Below are 23,057 nucleotides of genomic sequence, written 5' to 3' on the forward strand. Positions count from 1 at the left end.
AAATAAAAATGGCTTCTATGGGACTTTACACAAGACACTATTTTTTTTTCTGAAACAAATTAACATAAAGCCTGTTAGTGTGTTGGTTACACATAATAGTGGGTTTCTTCTTGACATTTTCTTATGTAGTATATTTTGATGATATTCACCCCTCATTACTCTCTGATCTAGCTCAGGGTAATCGCCTTCCATTTTTTCAAAGATTTTGAGGCTTCAATTTTCTTAATAGAACATTGAATTGCTTTACTTCATATTATTATTATTATTATTATTATTATTATTATTATTATTATTATATTTGAGATAAGGCCTCACTACTTTGCAGCCTGGGCTTGACTAGAACTCAGTATGTAACACAGGATGGCTAGATATGTGCCCTTGACCTCTTGATCCTCTTTTTGTCTCAGCTGGGATTACAAGTGTGTGCCTCTGATTGACATTTGCTTTGAGTTTGCCTTACACTGGAAACATTTAAATCAATTAAATCAAGTGGCCAAAGGATACCCTCCTCGTATCATCCACTCAGTACCGGCTATTCTGTAATGTGCTAAATCAAGCTAAGAAACTACTACTTGAACAACCCTATCACTGGGTATATGACACATCAAGGTTGAAACCTCTTCGAAAAAAAATTGTAGATACTGACTTAATACCAGGGAGCTGGGCAAATTGCTCTCTCTTGTTAAATCACTTAATTTGACCTTTCAAAGAACACCAGCTTTAAACCCAGCTACTTTCTGCCACCCACAGGAACTGAGTGAGCTCTTGTGAGCAATGAATGTGTGAAATCCTTGATGCTGTCTTTTATCACTAGCTAGGACTGATAGGCCAGCTATTTGACCACAAAGACTGAGAGGTCTTCCTGGATGAAAAATGGCTTCAGGGTGGCAAGAAGGTTCATGAAAGCAAGTTAGGGTGCCTGCCACCAAGCCTGAAAAGCTGACTTCAATTCCAGGGACCCACATAATGGAAGAAGAGAACTGATTCTCACAAATTTTCTTCTGAACATATACACACAAAATAATAAATATAATAAAAATGTTAAAATCCAGCTTCATGGATCATGATAAAGTCTACATTAGATATGAAACAGTGACTGTAAAATATATCACTAATTAAAACCTCTTTCTGGCAGGTATGTTTGCTCAGAAGTTTCAATGATGGACATTTAAAACTTTCTTTTTTTGTTTTTTTTATATATTTAAATTACAAACAAGATTCAATTACATGGCGATCTCAGTTCTCTTCTCCCTCCCTTCCTCCTCTACCACCCCCCAACTAAAATCCTACCTATCCTAAAACTTTCAAAAGATAAAACCACTAACATTCAAAGTGACTCAAGGTATGCCACTTAATTGTTGTGCCAAGGGGACACACAGAGAGGACTTCTCACCTTTAATCATAAGGATGTAAGCACTTATCCGGAGATATGAAAACTCCCAGAGGTTGTACTCATGCAAAAAGAGGTGGTTACCATGCATTGCCTGTGGCATCAAGAAAAGTTGCTAGCTGGCAGGCCAGTGGGAACATCTAAATCTACCAGTTTTATTGACATTATTTTAAATTACATTGAAGCATATCTCCTGGAATAAGAAAATCTTCAGCCTTGCTAAAGGACATTTAGCTTTGCTAACTGGTATGCCTGATGCTATTCAAAGTGATAATTGCCCTGCCCCTGTCCTCAAGGTAATGCAGCAGGTGAATGAGGCCCTAAAAATCCATTGGAAATCCATGTCACTTGGAACTTAACCAACAGAAAGATGGAAACGATGAGCCATGACACTTAGCCAGAATACATTAAGAGATTAGTCTAATATGAGAAAAGTAATGAGCTTTGAACTTCACATATGAGGGAAGCTCAAAGATGAAAGCTACAATTAAGCCCCCATGAAATTATCAAAAAGGACTTCAGATATTCATAGAGGGAAACTGTTCCCACATTTTGAATATGAAAATAAAATTAATCAAATGTAATAATAAAGTTCTAAACTCTATTCGTAAGTTTGCTTCCTTTATGATAAAACCAAGCCCTAAGGACACTCTGTATCTCTGTCAACCAGAAGAATTAATTATGACAAAGACATGGAAAAGCAAGGAACAGTGACACTGGCACTTAATTCTAGTACTTGGGAGGCAGATGCAGGCAGAGTTCTGAGAGTTAGAGGCCATCTTGGTCCACATAGGGAGTCCAGGTTAGCCATAGCTACATAGTGAAATACTGTCTCAAACAGACAGATAGACAGACAGACATGGAGAAATCAGGGTCCAGGAGCCAAATCAATAGAGAGACAGACAAGCTCTGATGATGTCCCTAACCGCTCATGTTTTCTTGAAAGTTGCTGCTGTCAGCTGTGGACGCACTAGCAAGAAGTTACACTCATGATCCCTCTACCTTAGGTGGAAACCTCCACGGAAGACTCAAGTAACCTCTTGGAAAAAAAAAAAAAAAAAAGAAAACCTAAGCTGGTCGTAGTGACTCATGTCTGCAATTCTAACACTTTGGAGCGAGAGGCAGGAGGATCAGGAGTTCAAGTTAATTCTATGCTACATGGAAAGTTCAAGTCCAGATTGTCCTATGTGAGACTCTGTCAACCAAGAAAAGAAAAGAAGAAACCCAGGTGATATCTTTTAGATAATCAAGAATTATATTGCAGCCAGCCTATGCTTTCTGTTTTTCTTGACTCCAAATTAATCAGTCTAAGCTGCTTGAAGATTAGGATCTTCAATTTTTGAGTTTAATTGTCTGGCTTTTAGATAGGGAAAGCTCTCCCTGTGATAACCATGACCAGGCCAGGAGCATCCAATTATACAGCAAGAGTTCTTCAAATAGACTTGAATCTGGAAAAGTAACTTTTCCATTAGCATGTTAGAGAGTGCTTGACACTTTCCTCTTACTAAGAGGACCCTGGAATGTTTCTAACAGTGGCTGAAGCAAAACAGCTTTTTTAAAACCTTGATTTGAAAATCTCAGTGTGGGTTGTGGGGTTCCTGATAGATTTGGATAGCTAACTTTCAAAAATTTTCAGCTAGAAAAAAAGAGCAGCCCTATGCATTGAAAAAACTAAATGATACTCATGGTACTTTCTGAATGATGGCTTGGACACCATCTCCAAGAAGTGTGTTGCATGAATACCACTCAAAGTGCATCCATGTGGCTTAGCTTGTAAAATAATCCCAATATGATAGAGGCATATTCAGTACCATGGCAATCACTGTGGGTTTATGCAAGCTGTGAGTGGCCCAGTTTGCCATAGAATTAGCTAAGGAAATGTAACGAGGGTCCCAGTTCCTTCCAAGATGCATTGCTTCTCTTTGCCAGTACTCCCCATGACCAGGACTCTGTGAAAGTCAACACGGCCTGTAAGAGAGCTTGTTAGTAGTCTACTCCACAGCTGTCAGCACTTCAGGAGCTGCTATCACTGGGTTGAAATTGTAAGTAGAAGCTCTAGGAAGCGCACAGCAGCCACTTTGAATAAAACCTGACAGAATATCATCCTCTTCAATGATGAGACAACACAAACTTGTAAAGTGGTTTTCCCAAACCTGATGGCCTCCCATATTTTGACTGCTGTCCTTAGGACAGCTTGTGTTCATATTAAGAAGTGTTGAGTTTATATTATCAATCTTTCAAAAGGCATAACTGAAGCTGTGAAGGACCTACTTAAGCACACAGCTGCTATTGATGTGCCTGAGGAATGGATCCTTTCAGTAACTGGCTAAAAACAGTCCCTATTGAATGCAAGTCCGTATGCTTAGTACTGCCATTTTCCTTTTATTTCTCCTGTTTGGGTGCCACTTAATTTACTGTATTCATACCAGTATGTAAGTGCCTATTTCAGTCTTTGGAAAAAAGCATAAGAAATTATATTTTCTGATCTTGTTAAGGCCTTCCATCTCAAGATTTCTACAGCAGCTCCCATCAGCAGGAAATAGTTTCTGATGATGGGACCGTGGGAACTGTCCCATCTGTCCATCACTGGATTAGCTTCACCTTGCCTCTGGATCTCTGTTTTTGCTTCCTCCAGTAACTTTGTGACATGTTTGATTTTGTTATGAACTTGATTGGATTAAGCAATACCTGTGGTACTAGTAAGGCACAAGTTTGGATATGTTTGGGAGAGTATTTCTAGAGACAATTGAGAGGACACATCTTGGATATTGCATCTTCTCTTGAGAATCTGCTCTAGGTTGCTTTATTATTGCTTCAATAAACACCATGAGCAAAAGCATCTCAGAGGAGGAAAGGGTTTGTACTTCCAGGTCCTAATCTATTATTGGGGAAGTCAAGGCTAGAATTTAAGAATGAGCTGAAGCAGAAAGTATGGAGGAATGCTGATTACTGGCTAGCTTTCTGGCTTGGTCAACTATCTTTTTCTATAGCTCAGGCCCACCTGACTAGATGTGATGCCACTTACAGAGAGTGTGGCCCTTACTTATCAAACATCAGTCAAGAAAATCTCTTGCAGACATTGCTACAGGCCAGCCAGATGGAGGGAATTTTTCAATTGAGGTTTCCTCCTCCCAGGTGACTCTAGGGTGTATCAAGTTGACAACCAAACTAACCAGGACACCATCCTATGAAGGAATACTGGAATGATTAAAGAGGGAAACTGAAATGGAGCCGAGTGACAGAATTCTCCTTTCTCTACCTCCTTATTCACCCATATGTTGATCAGGCATCCTCGTGGTTCACTATGCCTTTCCAGCCAGGATTTGAGCTAAAAACAAAACGCCCCCCCAAAACAAACAAACAAACAAACAAACAAACACAAGTTCTTCCTTTATATTGCTTCTTGTTATGTATTTGGTCACAGAATTAAGGAGCAGAACTAACTCAGAAATTTGTTATCAAGAAGTGGGATTATGACTGCCATAAACCTGACCATGTCCTCCACAGGTCTTTAGAACTTATTTGTGGGAGTCATTTGGAAAATGTGTGGAGTTGTGGGTTACAGGAGCCCTAGAATGCTGTAAACAGAGTTTAATGGACTGTTCTGCTGGGAGTATAGAAGCTGCTAGGACAGTGGTTACTCTCTGTATCTTGGTATTTACTATGCAATGTTTCCTCATATCTGTTCCTTTTAAGGGTACTAGCTTGTAGTAACTGCTGTTTCACCCTCAACTTCAGTGAGATGAAGGACTTTAGACTCTATCTATGTAAGGTCATGTTTGACTTGTTACTCAGTGCCAGCTTATTTCACTTAATATGATGACCCATAGTTTCAAACATTGTCACAGATCCAAGATAAATCCTTTTCATGAATATAGATACAATATTTTAAAAATAATTTTAAACCTTTTATAATAATATTTTGTCAAACATCTGGTAAAATGTAAAATCTAGGTTGTAATTCAAGGTTCTCAGACTTAAAGTTATATAAAATGAACATTAAGAAAGAATCAACAATAAAATAATTTAGAGCAGTTTTCATAATCAAAAAGGATAATAGAAATATCAAAAAAAAGGCCAGGCATTGGTGGCACACGCCTTTAATCCCAGCACTTGTGAGGCAGAGGCACGTGGGTCTTTGTGAGTTCCAGACAAGCCTGGTCTCCAGAGTGAGTGCCAGGATAGGCTCCAAAGCTATACAGAGAAACCCTGTTTCGAAAAACCAAAAAAAAAAAAAGAAATATCAAAAAAAAAAATCCACCCTGTAGGGAGAGACCCTGGATACCTGTACCCCTAGAATGAAGAGAGAGGACAGAAGGCGCTCCTCTTCTCTCTCAGGGTTCAGGCCAGGTCTTGGAAGCATCTGGGATCTTGGCGGCTTGGAGTGCCCTTGTGAGTATAACTTCTTAATAAACTACCAGTTAATAACCTATCCTGTGTTCGATCCTGTTCCTTATCACCACCCTGGGAGAAAACACTTAGCATCTTATAAATGAAAATGAACATATGTGCCAAATGTCCCTTAAAAATTAAAAATTAAGAAATACATAAATTAATAAACATGGTAAAATGACTGAAAACTATTTCTTCAGAGGAGGGCACAGGGAAAATTGTCAATATACTCACATGGAAATAAGTAAGGATGAATATTTATAAGAAACAGGTATGAATGTGTGAATGACCAGGTGGTTCAAATACGCCATTGACATTTGCTAGTAAATTTGGAATCTTCCTTAATATTCAGTACAATACATTTTTGAATGTGTAAAATGTTTATGAAACATTGACATTTGGGGACAAAACAAGAATAATAGTGTTCAGCACTATAAACCCAACAATTCAAACCCCAGAAGGAATGGGATAACTGACTAGATTAAATGATTTATAGCATCAGACAGGAGCACGTGCTCAACATTGTTTTTGAAAAGTCTTCAGGAATAATAGCAGCAACATAAGTTACAGAAATCTCAAATAAGGAAACCAAGCAGAATAACCATTCTAGATGCTGGATGACATTCCTAGGATGACATAAAAGAGCCATCTACTCATGCCAAATAGAGATAGAGTCAGCAGGCCAATGAAAGAGTTCATCAAATGTCACATGGCAAATGAATGATTACATTGGTTTACTTATGGGATCGTGGGAACTCACAGGGAGCTGTGTGACAGCCAAGTCCCATGCCCAGCCTTAAAATAAAATCATATAATTCAGCACTATTTGCAGTTGTCAGGAGGGAGTGGTCATTCAAATCTCAGTAGAGGGTCTTATGAGTTGCCTACTTGCCCTGCTTCTCTTTAAGAGGGAATGCCAATAACCTCATTATTATCACCTTAGACCTAACCACCTACGCAATGTTCTGCTGGCTTTGTTGCCATGACTGTGGGCCCCAGTTTCTTGTAGGCTCCCAGAGTTGTTCTGCATCAACATGGCGTTGGCTATATATAAACCTTGGAGTAACTAGTTATAATACAGAGCACCCCTCTCTGCCTCCCTCCCTCCTGTTTTTACAGTCTGCCTCCTACTTTTCAGTGTTCCCTGAGTCTTGTAGGGGCTGTCATCTACATTTACTTCCACTCTTCTAGGACTTGGACCAGCTTGCCACAACAACAGACACTTAACCTTCGAACAATAGAAACTCTAATTAACAGGGCAACCACAATAGTGAGGGCGAGACCCAAGGCACAGACACCCTTGGCATCCAAATGTTCTATTTCATGTGTTGCTTTAAACATCTGAGTATACTACTAACATGTGCCCCATTATTGAGTGTGCAAGCATAGCATGCTGTCCTAGTGAATGTATATGTCCCAGCATGAGTGGCTCTATTTCCTAGACCAGGTGGTCCAAGTCACTCTAATATTGGGGGTAGGGAAAAGTAGAGTATATGAGATCATGAATACTTAATCTGAGAGGCACAGAACACACACACACACACACACACACACACACACACACACACACACACACACACACACAGACAGGAGTTTGACTGGTTATGAGTCTCTTCAGCAACTACCACTACATGTAATCAACGCTTCAGCTACAGATGATAATATTAGTGACCTACAGGCATAAGTTTAGAGAGAGGTTTCACAGACATATCACCTCTGTCTAACACAGCAATAGTAGTAGTTTCCCTGCTGTGGAATATGATCAGCCATAGGTTACAGTATCAAACTTTAGGTTTTCTCCTGTAGCCTTAAAACTAATCAAGGAGTGTTGGGCTGCACCCATAACAGGTGTGCCCATATTTCCAGCAGGCACATTTAGCTTATCGTTGTCAGCATAACACATGAAGTCCATAGTCAGGGGAAAGGCCTGATGACAATTAGTCCCCAGTAGCTTCCACACAGCCTTTACTTCTCATGTTTTGAGATCAGCGCATACAATGTCTTCAGCACTAGGGATTTACCATTTATTTTGGATTGTAACCAATGGCAGGGGGAACAGCCTGTGGTGTATATGGGGCTTTGGTGGTCTCCTTGACCAACAGCTTATATCAAGAAAACTCATCCTTCTTTCTGGACTTTTTATTCAGTAACCTATGGTGGCTGGGAGAATTTTTTTTTTTCTCGTCATTCAGGGTGACTTCTCAATTTAAAGTCTTTAGCAGCCTGGATTTTTACCAGTCTATCTAGCCCAGTGTCCTTGGGTTTTCTCTTCCCAGTTCTGAGCATGTATGTGAAATGAATGTCCTTGTGACTAGCAATTTGGGGGTGAGGGTGATGGTGGGGAATGGTACCCATATATAACATTGAGTTAGATAAGACCCTGATGTTGGCATCACCAATTGCTGAATTACAGGCAATGCTTTCAAGAGTCCTTTGAAGCGCCCATACAGACGAAGGAACATATGCAGCTTTTACGGACAGGTGTAGTCCCTGTGTAGGCTCCTTGCCAGGCTCATATGGGACAGGTCAACTTGCATTCTTCCCCCAAATGTAGCACTAAATCCTCTTCAACTGGAAATTAGCGTCATGTATTTGGACAGCAACTCGAAAGTCAGACTATTTCATCAGAACCCCAGTGGCTTTAGATAGTTTTCAGCCTGCATTCTCGCCTCCACCACACTTCATATGAACGCAGTGAGCACCCTCTAGCGGTAGATGTATGCAAATATCTTTATCTGTTTACTTTTCTCCTTTCTCCTTCTCTCTTTCTTTTCTGTGCACTTTTTAAAAATTGAAAATAGATTCCTCTCTAATACAATACATCCCAACAAGTTTTCCCTCCCCACATTTCTCCTAGCTCTATCCCGGCATTTTCAACTCCCTCTGCTTCCTCTTCAGAAAAGAGCAGGACTCCAAGAGACAACAGCCAGCCAGGGGGGAAAAAAATCTAAGGAGACATGCTTTCTGATTTCCAGGACTCAATAGGCTTCTACAAGTACTGGGGGCTCTGGCCCTTCTTGAATCATGTTATATATTTTCTTTCATACCTGTTGTCCCCACATTAGCTGACCCAGAACCCAATAGTTCTTTTTTCTTACTGGGCTATCTATAAAGTCAGGCTTCTCAGTATTGCAGTCAGTGCTCACAGACCAAGTGACAAGAGTTATTGCTTTCTGTTCTCAACTTGGCCAACTGATAACACTTGCCCCTTTCCCTCTCCAGCCACATAGGACCAGTGTTCATTTGTGTGGCCGTAGCTGCCTGCCCCCATGGTGCTATCAGTGTGCCAGGACACAAAATGGATAGTCCTTTTTAGCACTCTGTCTTGTGTGGCTATTGGTTTGATAACTACGAGAGGCTTCATGGCTGGAAAGAACACTGGTTCCAGTATAGCCTCAATAGCATCCATCACAAGGCATGGAGACAGCACCCATGAATGAACCAGCAGTTTCTCAATTCTCCCTCCACGGCTGTCCAGCATGGATAAGCTGTTTTTATTGTTACTAAGATGGGATCGTCAATACAGCCCATCTGTCTCTGCCCTTTTTTATATGACTAGCAGTTGCTGTTTGTGTACCGTGTACAGAACTTGTAGCCCTGTCCACGCTCAGGAGTGAAACCTTATTGGAATTGTGAGCTCACTTTCTGCCACAGCCTGTACACCTGGCTCTCCCAGCTTTTAGTAACTCCCAGAACAAAGGAAACTGTAGTTCTAGGGCACACACCTTAGGAGCCAGTCCTATGTATTTGGCTCAAACATTCCCAGCCTTTTCTTTCTCCCAATTCCAAGTGGTACCCATCTTAAAACCCAAGTTATAGAAAGGACAGGCAACTTGAGGTAAATGTGTTATGAAAACACTGCAAAACTCCCCAAATGTCCAGAGATCTTTTGCATTAGTAAGCAAAGGCTGGTGTAGATTTCAGAGCAAGCAAAGGCTGGTGTAGATTTCAGAAAATAGCAGATGACACCCATGAATTGACTGCAAGAATCCTTGGAGAATAAACCAGGAACAGTTGGAGAGCAGCCTTGCTCTGAGGTGCCTGGTGGCAGAAAGGCTCCAGAGTTTCAGGAGAAAAGAAAGAATACTTTAGAAGGCTGTAAACAGAGAGAGGGGGGAGGGCGCTGCAGAGAGCCCAATTCCTTGTGGGGTGGATTCAGCAATATGTGTTGGGTGAGTGCAAACGTAGAGAGCAGTAACTATGGCTAAGGACAGAGAAAATCTCAGAAAATATGCATGGCTACATTCAGTGAAAGCAAGCAGGAGAGAACAGAACAGGAGAAAGAGAGAAAAACCGTCCACCCTTGAGATTGCCAGTCCATCAAGGCCACTGATGCTTAAGTGGCTTCTATCCTTCTCCTCTTCCTCCTCCCACCCCCTCTTGTTTTGCTGTTGTCATTTTTTTGAGAAGTATAGATGGTAGTGGAAGCTGCCTGCCTGCTAGAAATAGAATCCAGGGTTTTCTATTGAGTGTTTTTGGTTTTTGTTCAAAGTCTAGCTTTTTTTGTTTGTTTCTAATGGTCTATCCTTCTGGCATTGCAGGTGTGTTCAACTATGTCCTTGCCCCTGCTCCTGGCATGGACAATCTTTAGGTATACTACAAACCTCCCAGACACACGTTCAGGGTGTGAGGCTGTGTGAGAGTGGGTCAGGCCATTGAAGAACAGATACAGTTGACTTCTCCTCAGCAAAAGTGGAAAGCAGAACAGTAAGGGGCAGGGACAGCCGTGGAGGGAGAATTGAGAAACTGCTGGTTCATTCATGGGTCATAAGGTCCTTTTTTTCTAGGGATGAGTTTCACAGATGTCCTAGAGTAGACCAGGTATCGACTGAGTGTGTTCTAGTTTTCTTTCCTTTGCTGCAATAAAAACTATGACCAAAAGCAACTTTGGGGAGAAAAGTTCATCGTGGAGAGAAAGCAAAGGCAGGCACTGAAGCAGAGAGCATGGAGGAACACTGCTTACTGGAGTGCTTTAAAATCGTAACTACAGTTGTCTCACCACGGAGAGACCAATGACCCCATAGTTGTTTTGTCTTAAGACTGGGAGCCTCATCATTTGGAATAGTCTCATGCTAACTGTCTCCCACTGGAAAGGATGTCAAATCCCCAGTTCTTCAATCCTCATGGCAGGTGCTTTGGCTGTCCCCACCCAGTGCCCCAAACTAGGAAGGTTCCTGGAGAGATGCTGGTCATTGGTGGAAACTGGAAGCCTGGTAATGCAGGCTCTGACATCAGCTAAGGAAGCATCATTAGCAGCAACAGTGTAACTCAGTGAGGTCAGAGGGAAGGCCAAGCAAGCAAAAGGCCTGTCATCTTCTTTCAGCCATGCCCCTTTCATTCCGGGCTTTGACAAGAAGGTGCCACCCACACGAGGGGTTGGTCTTCCCACATCAATTAAGGTAATCATGGCACTTCCTCAGGTAGGTGCCACTCAGGTGATTCTAATTGTGGCAAGTTGATAATAAAACCAACCATCACACATTGCATGTGATTTCTTAGGCAAAGCGAGACAGACCTTTGGCATGGTCCATCTGGACTTGGGTCCTCTACACATCTTCAGGCCCATCCTGCCTTGTCAGCTGAGGGCAGATCCCAAGCACCACACACCTTCATAGTATTCCTTTGGACTCTTCCATGAGGAGTCACTATCATACTCAGGAATACTAAGGTTAAGACCAAATGCAGGGGTAGAATGGAAATTAATCTGAAGAAAGAGAAAAAGGGTCAGGGAGAAAAGCGAACTGACAGTGTTGGGAGGAAGACCACAATGAGAGATGTGTTAATGGTTTCTTGGAGTGTAATGTGTAGGGGAAGCTGTAGCCACGCCTACTTAGGGGCTGGCTACAGGTGTGCCTGACCACGCTTGCGAGGGCGTGGTCAGGGTGACGTAGAGTGACTGCGTTTTTCTCTTTTGGTTTCACTTTGGTACTTACTGGACAGACTGCTGCCATGCCTGGCTAGCTCAGTCGGTAGAGCATGGGACTCTTAATCCCAGGGTCGTGGGTTCGTGCCCCATGTTGGGCGCCAGGGGAATGCCTACCCAAGGTTCATAGTAGTAGTAACCTCTCTTTCCCCTGGCGACCACGAAGGCACCAGGAACCTAAGTACCAAGAGGCTAGAGGTTACTACTACTATGAACCAGAACCTTGGGTAGGAAGAGCATTCCGGGAGCGAAGGGGAAAAAGGGACATACTTCCTGTTTCCTCGCTTAGATATGAGTCTCCTTGCCATGTCAATTCCTGCCTGGATCATCACTTCTCTACTACATTTCCCAGAATCCTCTTTGACTCCTAGTCCTTGCTTGCCATTGTCCAAACAGTATTTTATTCAACAATCAATAAGATAAACATACACAGTAATGTTATGGGAAAAAGAGGGCAGAAAGGGGTTTGTATATACAGTCCAAGCATTACTCTGATTTGTTTCTGAGAAGCCCAAGGGCTTATGGAGAGCTGTCCAAGACTCTGAAATCAGTGGTGCTAATATGCTTTGCCTAGTGAATGGCTGTGTCATGCTAAATCTTATCTCATGTGCATTGCTTTCATGGGCCTTCGACATCAGTAACGGATTTTGAAGAAACTGAGAGTTAATAACAATGTAAAATTCCTAAGTTTAGTAGTTGCAGAAACTTAACACTAGGTGGCACTCACTTACCTTAACATAACAAGTGTGTGGTTAGAATGTGTGCATGCTTTTATTTCCTTTTTGAAAACTGGGTCAGAAAAATTGCTAATCCCGCGAGTTTTCAGAAAAAGTGCACGTGTAAGGATCACTACGAGTAATTACTGAAGTCCAGTAAGCACTTCAAAGGAACACCAGCAGAGTTTGATTTGTAACAGTTGAGAAAAGGGAGGACAAGAAAACCATGAAGAGTACCCACAATTTCTGAATGGAAGAGCTGCAGACAAGAGGTTCAGTAAGGAAAACGTCCCAGCTCAATGATAAAGTGCTTGCCATGCTTGTATGAGGACCTTAGTTCAGACTCCCAGAACACACGTGAAGCCTGACGTGGGAACACATACATGTAATTCCAGGACTCCTATCCTGTACCTAGTTGTGAGACAGGGACTGGAGACTCCATGGAAGTCTGTTCATGGGCGTTCATGACATAAGCACAGGTGAAGAGCCAGAAGCATTGTCTCAAACAAGACAGAAGGTGAGGGGTGGCACCCAAGGCTGTGCTTTGTCTTCTAATGCATTTGTGTACTGTGGCTCCTGACACCCACACACCACCCCCCCCACACACATGAGGAGACGGATACAGACACACAGACACCTGCACACACACACGCACACACACACACACACACACTCACACACACACACACACACTCACACACACACACACACAGACACACAGACACACACACACACACACACACACACACACACACACACACACACACACACACACAGATACATAGACACACCGTTGCAGCAGGCACTCTTCTGCTTCCTGACATTAAAGTTCTTTCAACTTACTACAGGTGATTTCGGTCATAACAGTTTACTGGGAAATGGGAAAGAGGAAGGGGGAGCACTTTTCTTTTTATTCTTCTCTCATGTATTACATCCTGTCTGCAGTTTTCCCTCCCTCCACTCCTCCCAACCCTTCTCCCCCTCTCACCCAGATCCACTTCTCTTCTGTTTCTCTTTAGGAAATAGCAGGCCTTCCAGGGATATCAACCGAGCATGGCATAACAAGTTATAACAAAACTAGGCAAAACACTCATATCAAGGCTGGACATGGTAACCCAGTAAAAGGAAAACGGGTAACCAAAAGCAGACAAAAGACTCGGAGACAGCCCCTGCTCCCACTGTCAGGAGACCCACAAGAACACCAAACTACACAACTGTAACATATATGCGAAGGACCTAGCTTAGACCCATACAGGGTCGTAATTTCCTCTTCAGTCTCTTCGAGCCACTATGAGCCCTGGTTAGTTGATTCTGTGGGCTGTGTTCCTGTGATATCTTTGATCCCTCCAGCTATTCTAATTCCTCCCCTGACTCTTTTGTGGGGTTCCGGAGGGCTGCCTAGTGTTTGGCTGTGAGCCTCTGCATCTGCTCCTACCCATTGCTGGATGCCACCTCTTTGTTTGTTTGTTTGTTTTGTTTTGTTTTTTTCTAGACAGTGTTTCTCTGTGGCTTTGGAGGCTGTCCTGGAACTAGCTCTTGTAGACCAGGCTGGTCTCGAACTCACAGAGATCCACCTACCTCTGCCTCCCAAGTGCTGGGATTAAAGGCATGCACCACCAATGGATTCCACCTCTTGATGACAATTGTGCTAGGCATCATCGATCAGTGAGTATAGCAGAATATCATTAGGAATCTTTCTTTCTTTCTTTCTTTCTTTCTTTCTTTCTTTCTTTCTTTCTTTCTTTCTTTTTTCGCTAGTCTTGTTTGGTTCTATCCTGGGTCTCTGTGCTGCACTACCTCTGGTTCCTGGCCATCCAGGCAGTGTCAGGAGTGGGCTAACTCATGTAAAGTGTTGTGGGGTACTTGTGCACTGTGTGGAAATGTGTTGCTGTGATTGGTGTAATAAAAAGCTGAATGGCCAATACCTAGGTGGGAGGTATAAGCAGTACTTCAAGGCAGAGAGAGAACTCTGGGAAGAAGAAGGTGGAGTCACCAGCCAGACACAGAGGAAGCAGCATGAGCAGATGGAGAGATAAGATAAAGAGCCAGGAGATAGAGCATAGATTAAAATAAATAGGTTAATCTAAGTTAAAAGAGCTATGGGACAAGCCTAAGATAAGGCTAAGATTTCATAACTAATTAGTCTCTTTGTGTCATTATTTGGGAGCTGGCTGGTGGGGCTGAGACTCATTCTAGGCAAGGGCTTAGTATTGCACCAGCCATTTGTTGGCCACTCCCACATGTTCTGTTCCATCATTACCCCAAGACATCTTGCAAGCAGGATAGATTTTTCAACATTCTTTTATTTTAAACATGTATTTTTACTTTGTGTGTACCATGTGTATGCCTGAAGCCCACAGGGGCCAGAAGAGGATGTTATATCCCTGGGACTGGAGTGAAAGACAGTTCTAAGCCACCATGTAGGTGATGAGAACCAAACCTAGGTACTCTGCAAGAGCAACAAGTGTTCTTTTTGTTTTGTTTTTTGAGATAGGGTTTCTCTGTGTAGCTTTGGAGCCTATCCTGGCACTTGCTCTGGAGACCAGGCTGGCCTCGAACTCACAGAGATCTTCCTGCCTCTACCTCCCGAGTGCTGGGATTAAAGGCGTGCGCCACCAACGCCCAGTACAACAAGTGTTCTTAATCACAGAGCCAGCTCCATATGCCCTATAATTTGATTTTGCTTACCCTACCCACTGCTTTCTGCTGGCCCTACACACTCCTTGCTGATTCAACTGCCTTCTTCCCAGAGTCTCGTTCTCTGTATATACGTCATATATATTCCATTACTCTTTTTGTCCTCTCCCAAGAGTTCTTCCTTCCCTATAATCCCCTTTCTGCTTCTGTGTCCTATCCATGTACACACACACACACACACACACACACACACACACACACACACACAAATGTATATAAATGCAAATATTCATAAATATTTTTATCCTTTGGGGTCTCTGGTGTTTGGTTCTCTCTCCCTCTTGATTTCTTTTCATTTAGTTTGGGATGCCAGCCTACAGGTTGGTGCTGGACACTCCCAAGGTGTGTCTCCTTCTTTGGTGAAGCCTTTCTGGGAGTCCTTTCACAGAGGTTATGTCCAGAGGTGATCCCAAACCTAGTCAAGTTTACCAAGAAGAATAGTCATCACAGAATAATCGCTTCATTTTCTTTGTTCATTTATCTGCTAATGTGCTCTCCTAGGCTGGTTTTAAATCTAGGCATTTGTCCATAGTACAGCAATAACCACGGATGGGCAAGTATTTTACACTGACATCCATGAATGACAGTCCTTCAGATATACACTCAGGCACAGTAGAGATGGACCATATGGTAGTACCAACGCCAGTGTACAACAGTTTCTTTCTCATTTCCTTGCCAGAATTTGTCTCTGTTTTCTTGATGATAACCCTTCTCAACAGGGTTGAAATGGAATCTCACAGCAGTCTTGTTTTTACCAGGTGCTCCAATAGTTTTAAAATATTTGTTGTTCATTTGTCTTTTTTTCCCCTTAAGAACTGTCTATTAAATTCAACAGTCCATCTTTAAAAGGATTTCTCTATTTTCATTTTATGTGTGTATGTATTTGCCTGCATCTATGTCTGTGTAACATGTGTATTCCTGGTGCCCACGGAAACTAGGTGTGTTGGATCTCCTAGAAATGGAGTTAAATACAGTGTGAGCTGCCCTGTGGGTCCTGGTAATTAAACCCCTGGTCCTCTTCAAGAGGTGGTTAAAATGGCTCTTAACCACTGAGCTATCTGTCCAGCTATTTAATATTTGGAGTTTTCTATAGATGTTAGATATTAATCCCTTGCCCAATGTATTGTTGATAAGGATTTCCCTGTCATAGTAGTCTGTTCCATCATTATTTCCTTTATTGTGTAATGCTTTATAAGTTGATACAATCCTATCTGCTAATTTAGGAGTTATTTTCTGTGTTATTGTAGATTGTTTCCAAAAATCCCCACTTAAGCTTCTATCTTGAAGTGTGTTTTTCCTTGATCAGTTTCAGACTTATACTAAAGTTTGTTGTCCATTTTATATTGATATTTTTCTGCAAGGTGAGATACATGGATTTAGATTCATTCTTCACCATGCAGGCATCTCCTTTTACTTACTACTAGTTCCTACAGATACGCCTGCTTCTCAAGTATGTTTTCCATATATTTGGGTTTACAGTATTCATATTTTAGTGCAATGTCTGTCATGAAGAAGCAGAGAGAGAGATGAATGCTGGGTGTTCCACTTGCTTTCTGTTTTGTATTTAGTAAAGGATTCAAGCCCATGGAATGATGCTGTCACTATTTACAGTGGGTCTCTACCTCTCAGTTAAGTATCTCAGGGAATTATCTACATAGTCATGGTCAGAATTTGTTTCCCAGGTGATCACAGATACACCCAAGTTGTTGTAAATGGCTTTTAAACATCACACACACACACACACACACACACACACACACACACACACTTATGATAAATCTGTCCACGAAAGCTGCTGAGCTCCACCGCCAAGTGTGCACTTTATGCCAGCCACCCGCCTGAGTTAAGACCCAAATTAATACACAGAAACTTGTATTAGATACAAATGCTGCTTGGCCAATGACTAGGATTCTCATCTGTTAGCTCAGTCTTAACTATCATAAATCTATATATTTTATAAGACTTATCTTATCGGACACCTTCCATTGGTGTCCTTCCTTGCTGGTGGATCACATTGTGCTGCTGGAGGAAGAGAGTCGAGGGGAAAAAGGGACACTTTCTGTTTCTCCTTGCTTAAATATGAGTCTCCTTGCTATGTCACTTCCTGCCTGGATCACCACTTCTCTACTACATTTCCCAGAATCCTCTTTGACTCCTATTCCTGTCTAACTTGTCTCATTGTCCAAACAGAACTTTATTCAACAATCAATAAGATAAACATACACAGAAGTACTTTCCCTATCACTCTTATAGATATTTATTCTCAGCAACGTGATTGACCAAACCTAAGGATGTCAATGGCGGGACTAGGAGTTAAGGAGGATTCTGGGAAATGTAAAGAAGTCTTGTGATACAGGCAAGAAGTGACATTGCAGGCAGACTCACATATAAGGAAGGACAAGAAGGAAGTCGCTCTCTTGCTCTTCCTCTCTCTCCTGTTCTCTGCTCTGGAGCCACCATGTGATCCGCTGGGAAGAGGACGCCAGCGGAAGTCGTCCTCTATAAGGTAAGTCTTATAAAATATATAGATTTATGATAATTAAGACTGAGCTAGCATATAAGAAATCCCAATCAATTGGCCAGCAGCATTTGTACCTAATATAAGTGTCTCTGTATTACTTGGGACCTTAATGTGGCGGCAGACAGAACTTGGGTGGCCTGGCAGAAAGTGCCCAAGTGGTGGCAAGGCTCAAGTGGCTTTGGAGTAAAGACTTATCGTTACAAATTTGGGTTATAATTACTACATTTTATTGAAAATAATTTTTCTATACAATATATTCTGACCATGGTTTCCCTTCCCCCATTTCCTCCTGTATTCTCCACAGCTACTTCCCTTCAACTCTACACCATTTTTCCTTCTCACTATTATTTTAAAAATCAGAGACTTACTATGTAGCCCTGACTGGCCTGGAACTCATAGAGATCTGCCTGCTTCTGCTTTGTGAGCACTGTTGTTAAAGGCATGCACCATCATATCCAGCCAGAAGAGTGTTCTCATATAAACTTAATATCTGCCACATCACATAGAAATACAATCACTGTGAGTCATTGCTGAATGTGGTCCACTGCTGGTCAAAATGCTCTGTGATCCATGACAGCTATTTAGGGTGAAAACCAAATGTTATGTCAAAGCTAGGTTGATCAGCTTTGAAACTATTAATGAACCCCGTTAAATATTTTATAGAATATTTTAATGTAGCCTCAGCCCTGAGAAACAGTGGGTTACATGTGGAGATGATGCCTAAAATGAAAGAAAAAGGAAAAAAAGATTTTTGTTTTTTGTTTCACAGTACTATGTATGGGTGAACTGCTTTGTTCTTTGATAAATTTAGCTGCCATTCATTCAATTAAAAGTCAAGAAATTCATGAAGGAGAAAAGCTTTGTGTATTAATAGAATTCTTTTTTCTAAGAGCCCCTTTGAAGCCTCTGCTCTTAATTAAGCTTTTAGACTTTTGTCCCCAATGGTATTGGTCCAAAAATGTAATGGAATGTATCTCTAGGTTCCATAGGAATGAAGCAACACCAGGAACAGACTTGCTTGAGAATTAGATGCCAGAATATTACAAGACAGGGTCCTAGAAAATCACCTTTGCACACAAAAGGGAGTGGAAAAGCCACAATGGAAAATGAGTTCTCAGGTATTCACAGGAGATCTTTAAGTGCATGAAACGTATTTGTATGCATGCTTTAGAGACTAATTAAGTATTGGGATTTCTAAACTATATATGCATGTATATTATTTTGGGAATGGAGGTGGCATTTTTTGTCATAAGCAATGTGCTTTCTAAGAATAAATTAAAATTTTGTTATGTGTATGGGTATTTTGCCTGCATATATGTTTGCCCACCATATATGTAACTGGTGTCCACAGAGGCCAGAAAAGTGCATCAAATCCCCTGGGAGTGGAGTTACAGACCGCTGTGAGCCACGCTGTGAATGCTGGGAATCAAACCTGGGTCTTTTGGAAGTGCAACCCGTGCTCCTAACTGTTGAGCCATCTCTCTCTAGCCCCATTCAAGTACATGGATTTTTCTGCAGAAAATAGTAGCATTCATAATGGATTTATCTAAATAGGCCTTCCAATCCTGGAAGATGGCCCAATGAGTAAAGTGTTTGCTGTGCAAGAGTAAGAACTGTATTTCAGACCCCAGAATCCACAGGAAGCCAGGTGGTTGTAGAAGCCTACCTAGTATCTCAGCCTATGGGAGGTGGCTAGGGTCAGTAAGAAACCCTGACTCACAACATAGGGTGGAGAGCAACTGAGGGAGACCCCTGCTGTTTTCAATCTCAGGCATCCACACACAGACCTCATATACACACCACACCACACACACACACACACACACACACACACACAAACACACACCGCACCACACACACACACCACACCACACACACACCATATCCACACACCAACACCACACACACACACACCCCACACAGACACACACACCACACCACACACACACATACACAAGTCACATACACATCCATGCCACACACCCACAACACATATCACACACACACACACTATGTATACCATGCACACACACTATACATACCACACACGCCACCACGCACCACACCTCACCAGACACACACCATACACACAGACTACACACAAACACCACACCACACACACACATACACATACACACCACACACACAAAGCACATACACAAAGCACACTACACATATACACACAAACATCACACACACACACCACACGTATACTTTATATATATTATATAGTATACAGCACTGCCTCTTAATAGTAGTGCTGTTTACAGGTTCATAGTTGTACAAGGTACAATAGATAGAGCCTGCAGACATTGAACCATGGACATTGTCTCTTGTTTGAGAAGACTAGCAGTTTGCTCTAACAGTCTCCCATTTCAGTATAGAAAGCTTTTGAGGTTAAAGATATTCTATAATATGTACTTAGTGATAATTTATTGATAAGTATTTTGTTCCTGGTAAAATACTTCTTGATGTTTCTCTTTCTTTCAATTTATTTGTTTCAAATATTTATGAAGAAGAAACAAAAGTTACTTTAGTAGAAAATCTCAATATTTTCTAAAGAGACTTCTGTGAATTTCCCCTTACTCAGCACCAGTGTTTTGAAATACAGCCTCTTTGGGGGTTTATCTCGCTTCAATACAGAAATAACCAGTTTGGTGGGAAAGCACCTTGTAGAGTTAGAGGACCCAGAAAGAACCCTACAGCTTGCTTATGTTTTTACCCTGTTGTTTTCAGAATTGTGATGAGTCCATTAATGTATGCAGAAGTCTAGCTTGATTGTTTATTAATAGATGTGGTTTTTACTAGTAAAAAGATACATGTTAGAAAACTCACTATTTATAAAATATTTTCAGGAAAAAAACACACCGAAATTCTAAGGAAATTTCATCTGTTCAAATTATGTGTATGCCTTTATTATTTGCTGACTCTTAGGCATCATAATGTAAATCTAAATTTGCAGCTGCTCGTTGTACAAATCCAATTTCCAAGGAAAGTAACATTCTGAGGTATCAAAGATCAGAACTTCAGTGTATCTTTTTTTGTAGGACACGATTCAATCCATAGCTGCTATCTAAATAATTTTTATTTATTATATTTACATCTTTCATAGTTTCTTTCACTAGAGACTCAGTCTTTAAAATTTACTTGAGGGGTCTGGGCAGATTGGCTCAGTAGGTAAAGTACTTGCTTCAGAAGCATGAGGACCAAAGTTTCGGTACCCAACACTCAGATAAAAAAGCCAGCTGTAGTGACAGGTGTCTACAATCTCAGCTCTGGGTGGGGGGAGGGGCACAGAGATAGGAGGATCCAGAAATTCTGGCCAGTAGGTCTGGCCAATCATTTACCTTCAGGTTCAGTGACAGACAGTGTCTCAAAACAAAAAAATGAGGTGGGTAGTGATAGTGGAACATATTTGATGCTGACTTGTAGTTGCCACAAAGGAATGGCGTTGTGCATACACCATCCCACGCAAGCACACAGGATCACACCACCCTCACTAACAAACTTATTTGGAAGGACTTTTAATAAATCATTGTATACATAGTAAATGTATCCTGCTTTATTACGTTGACTTTTACTATACTTAAAAAAAAAGTCTTAACAGTACCGTGTAGTTGATGAATAAATTCAAGTCAGAGTGAGGAAATGCATGCTTGTCATCTTATGCCAGAGAGAATTCTGTAATTCTGTAATTTAATTTTTTAAAAATTTACTTTTATTTTATGTGTATGGCTGGCTGTGTTTGTCTGTGCACCTCGTGCATGACTGTTGCGAGTGGAGGCCAGAAGAGGTCATTACACTCCCTGGAACTGGAGTAGCAGATGGTTGTGAGCTGCCTTGTGGGTGCTGGGAATTGAACTCGGGTTTCTCTGGAAGAGCTCCAGTGCTCTCAACTGCCGATCCATCTTTCCAGTGTAATTCCATAAGTTTTTTTATTTTTTGATTTTTTGTTTGTTTGTTTGTTTGTTTGTTTTTAGCTACTGAAATCCCCACCTCCCCCAGGTTCACTTCTATTGCAAAGTATAATCTTTTTTAAAGCCATTTTCACATCACGGTTCCTCAAACAGTATATGACAGGATTGAGAAGGGGAACAATGACTGTGTAGAGAACAGACACCACTTTGTTTGAATTGTAGGCATACATGAGCTTAGGACGGGCATACGTAAAAAGCGTTGTGGAGTAAAAAAGTGTCACAACTGTCAGATGAGAGGCGCAGGTGGAGAAAGCCTTTTGACGACCCTGAGCTGATGGGATCTTGAGAATGGTGATGAGAATGACGACATAAGATGTCACTACCACACAAAGAGGCACGGCAATGACCATGAGGGCCAAGAAGAAGTCTACCAGTTCAGCCTGGGAGGAGTCCTCACAAGAGACATTGAGGAGTGGAGAGATATCACAGAAGTAGTGGTTGATATGTGGTGTGCCACAGTAACGCAGCCGTGCTATGAAAACCATCTTAATCATGGCAGTCATGAGCCCACAGAACCAGCACCCACCAGCCAGGATTCCACACAGCTGATTGGTCATAATGACAGGGTAGCGTAGTGGATTGCAAATGGCCACATAGCGATCAAAGGCCATGACAGCCAGGAGTATGTACTCAGTGCAGACAAAGGTTACAAAGAAGTAAAGTTGTGTCATGCAGCCATTGAAGGAGATGCTCTTGTCCTTGCTGAGGAAGTTTAACAGCATCTTGGGACTGATGACAGTGACATACCACATCTCCAGGAAAGAGAGGTGACTTAGAAAGAAGTACATGGGCTTGTGTAGTTGCCCATCGCTGCGGATGGCCAGGATGATGAGAAGATTCTCTGCCAGTGTCAGAAGATAGGTTACCAGGAAGATAGAGAAGAGCAGAAACTGGAAGGCAGGTCGTGTTAGGAATCCAAGAAGAATAAAATGTGTTGTTACAGTGCGATTGTCTACATCCATAGCCTTGGTGATCATGACTAGCTGCGGGCATAGGCAAAGTCAGTTCCTTCTGGGTGCTAAGCACCTCCCTGAGACCCATTATACTGAAACCTACCTCTAGCGATTCATAACGAGAGCTTTCCTGCCTCCATGCCTTTATTTCCTCTTGAATTATGAACTAAAACTCTTGAACAGCAAATTAACCTAGGGAGTTTGTATTTTAGTTTTAAAAATATTAGTTCAAAAAGCGTAACTTGCTCAAGATCACACAGCAGTGAAATTAGACCTCCCACGCCTAAGCACTGTGCTTTTTCAATACGACACTGTTGGGCAGACGGAAGTCCCTTCATACCACCCTTTGACTATAGGCAAAGCTTCTCCATCTATAGCATGTAAAAAGAAGGCAGAGGACTCAATTACTTTTTCTCTGGGTATAATTTTATGATGCCGGACTAATTTCATGGCCCCATTTATCAAAGAGACAATCATATTTGTTTAAT

The 23,057-nt window shown here is 41.7% G+C and overlaps 1 protein-coding gene and 1 non-coding gene across 2 annotated transcripts; one reads left to right on the forward strand and one right to left on the reverse strand.

Moving 5' to 3' along the window:
• The first annotated feature begins 11,733 nt into the window (after positions 1-11,733).
• Positions 11,734-11,806, forward strand: Trnak-cuu. Its single transcript has one exon. It is a non-coding gene; the product is annotated as a tRNA-Lys (tRNA).
• Positions 11,807-21,615: 9,809 nt separating this feature from the next.
• On the reverse strand, positions 21,616-22,593 carry LOC100774276 (olfactory receptor 6Y1). Its single transcript, XM_027419062.1, has one exon. The coding sequence runs from the start codon at positions 22,591-22,593 to the stop codon at positions 21,616-21,618; it is 978 nt and encodes a 325-aa protein (XP_027274863.1).
• Positions 22,594-23,057: the final 464 nt, after the last annotated feature.

This window comes from Cricetulus griseus, chromosome 5 (genome assembly GCF_003668045.3).
Source record: "Cricetulus griseus strain 17A/GY chromosome 5, alternate assembly CriGri-PICRH-1.0, whole genome shotgun sequence".
Lineage (NCBI taxonomy): Eukaryota > Metazoa > Chordata > Mammalia > Rodentia > Cricetidae > Cricetulus > Cricetulus griseus.

Coding starts and splice junctions, on each gene's coding strand:
- LOC100774276 (XM_027419062.1), bottom strand. CDS start 22,593: ATGATCACCAAGGCTATGGATGTAGACAATCGCACTGTAACAACACAT.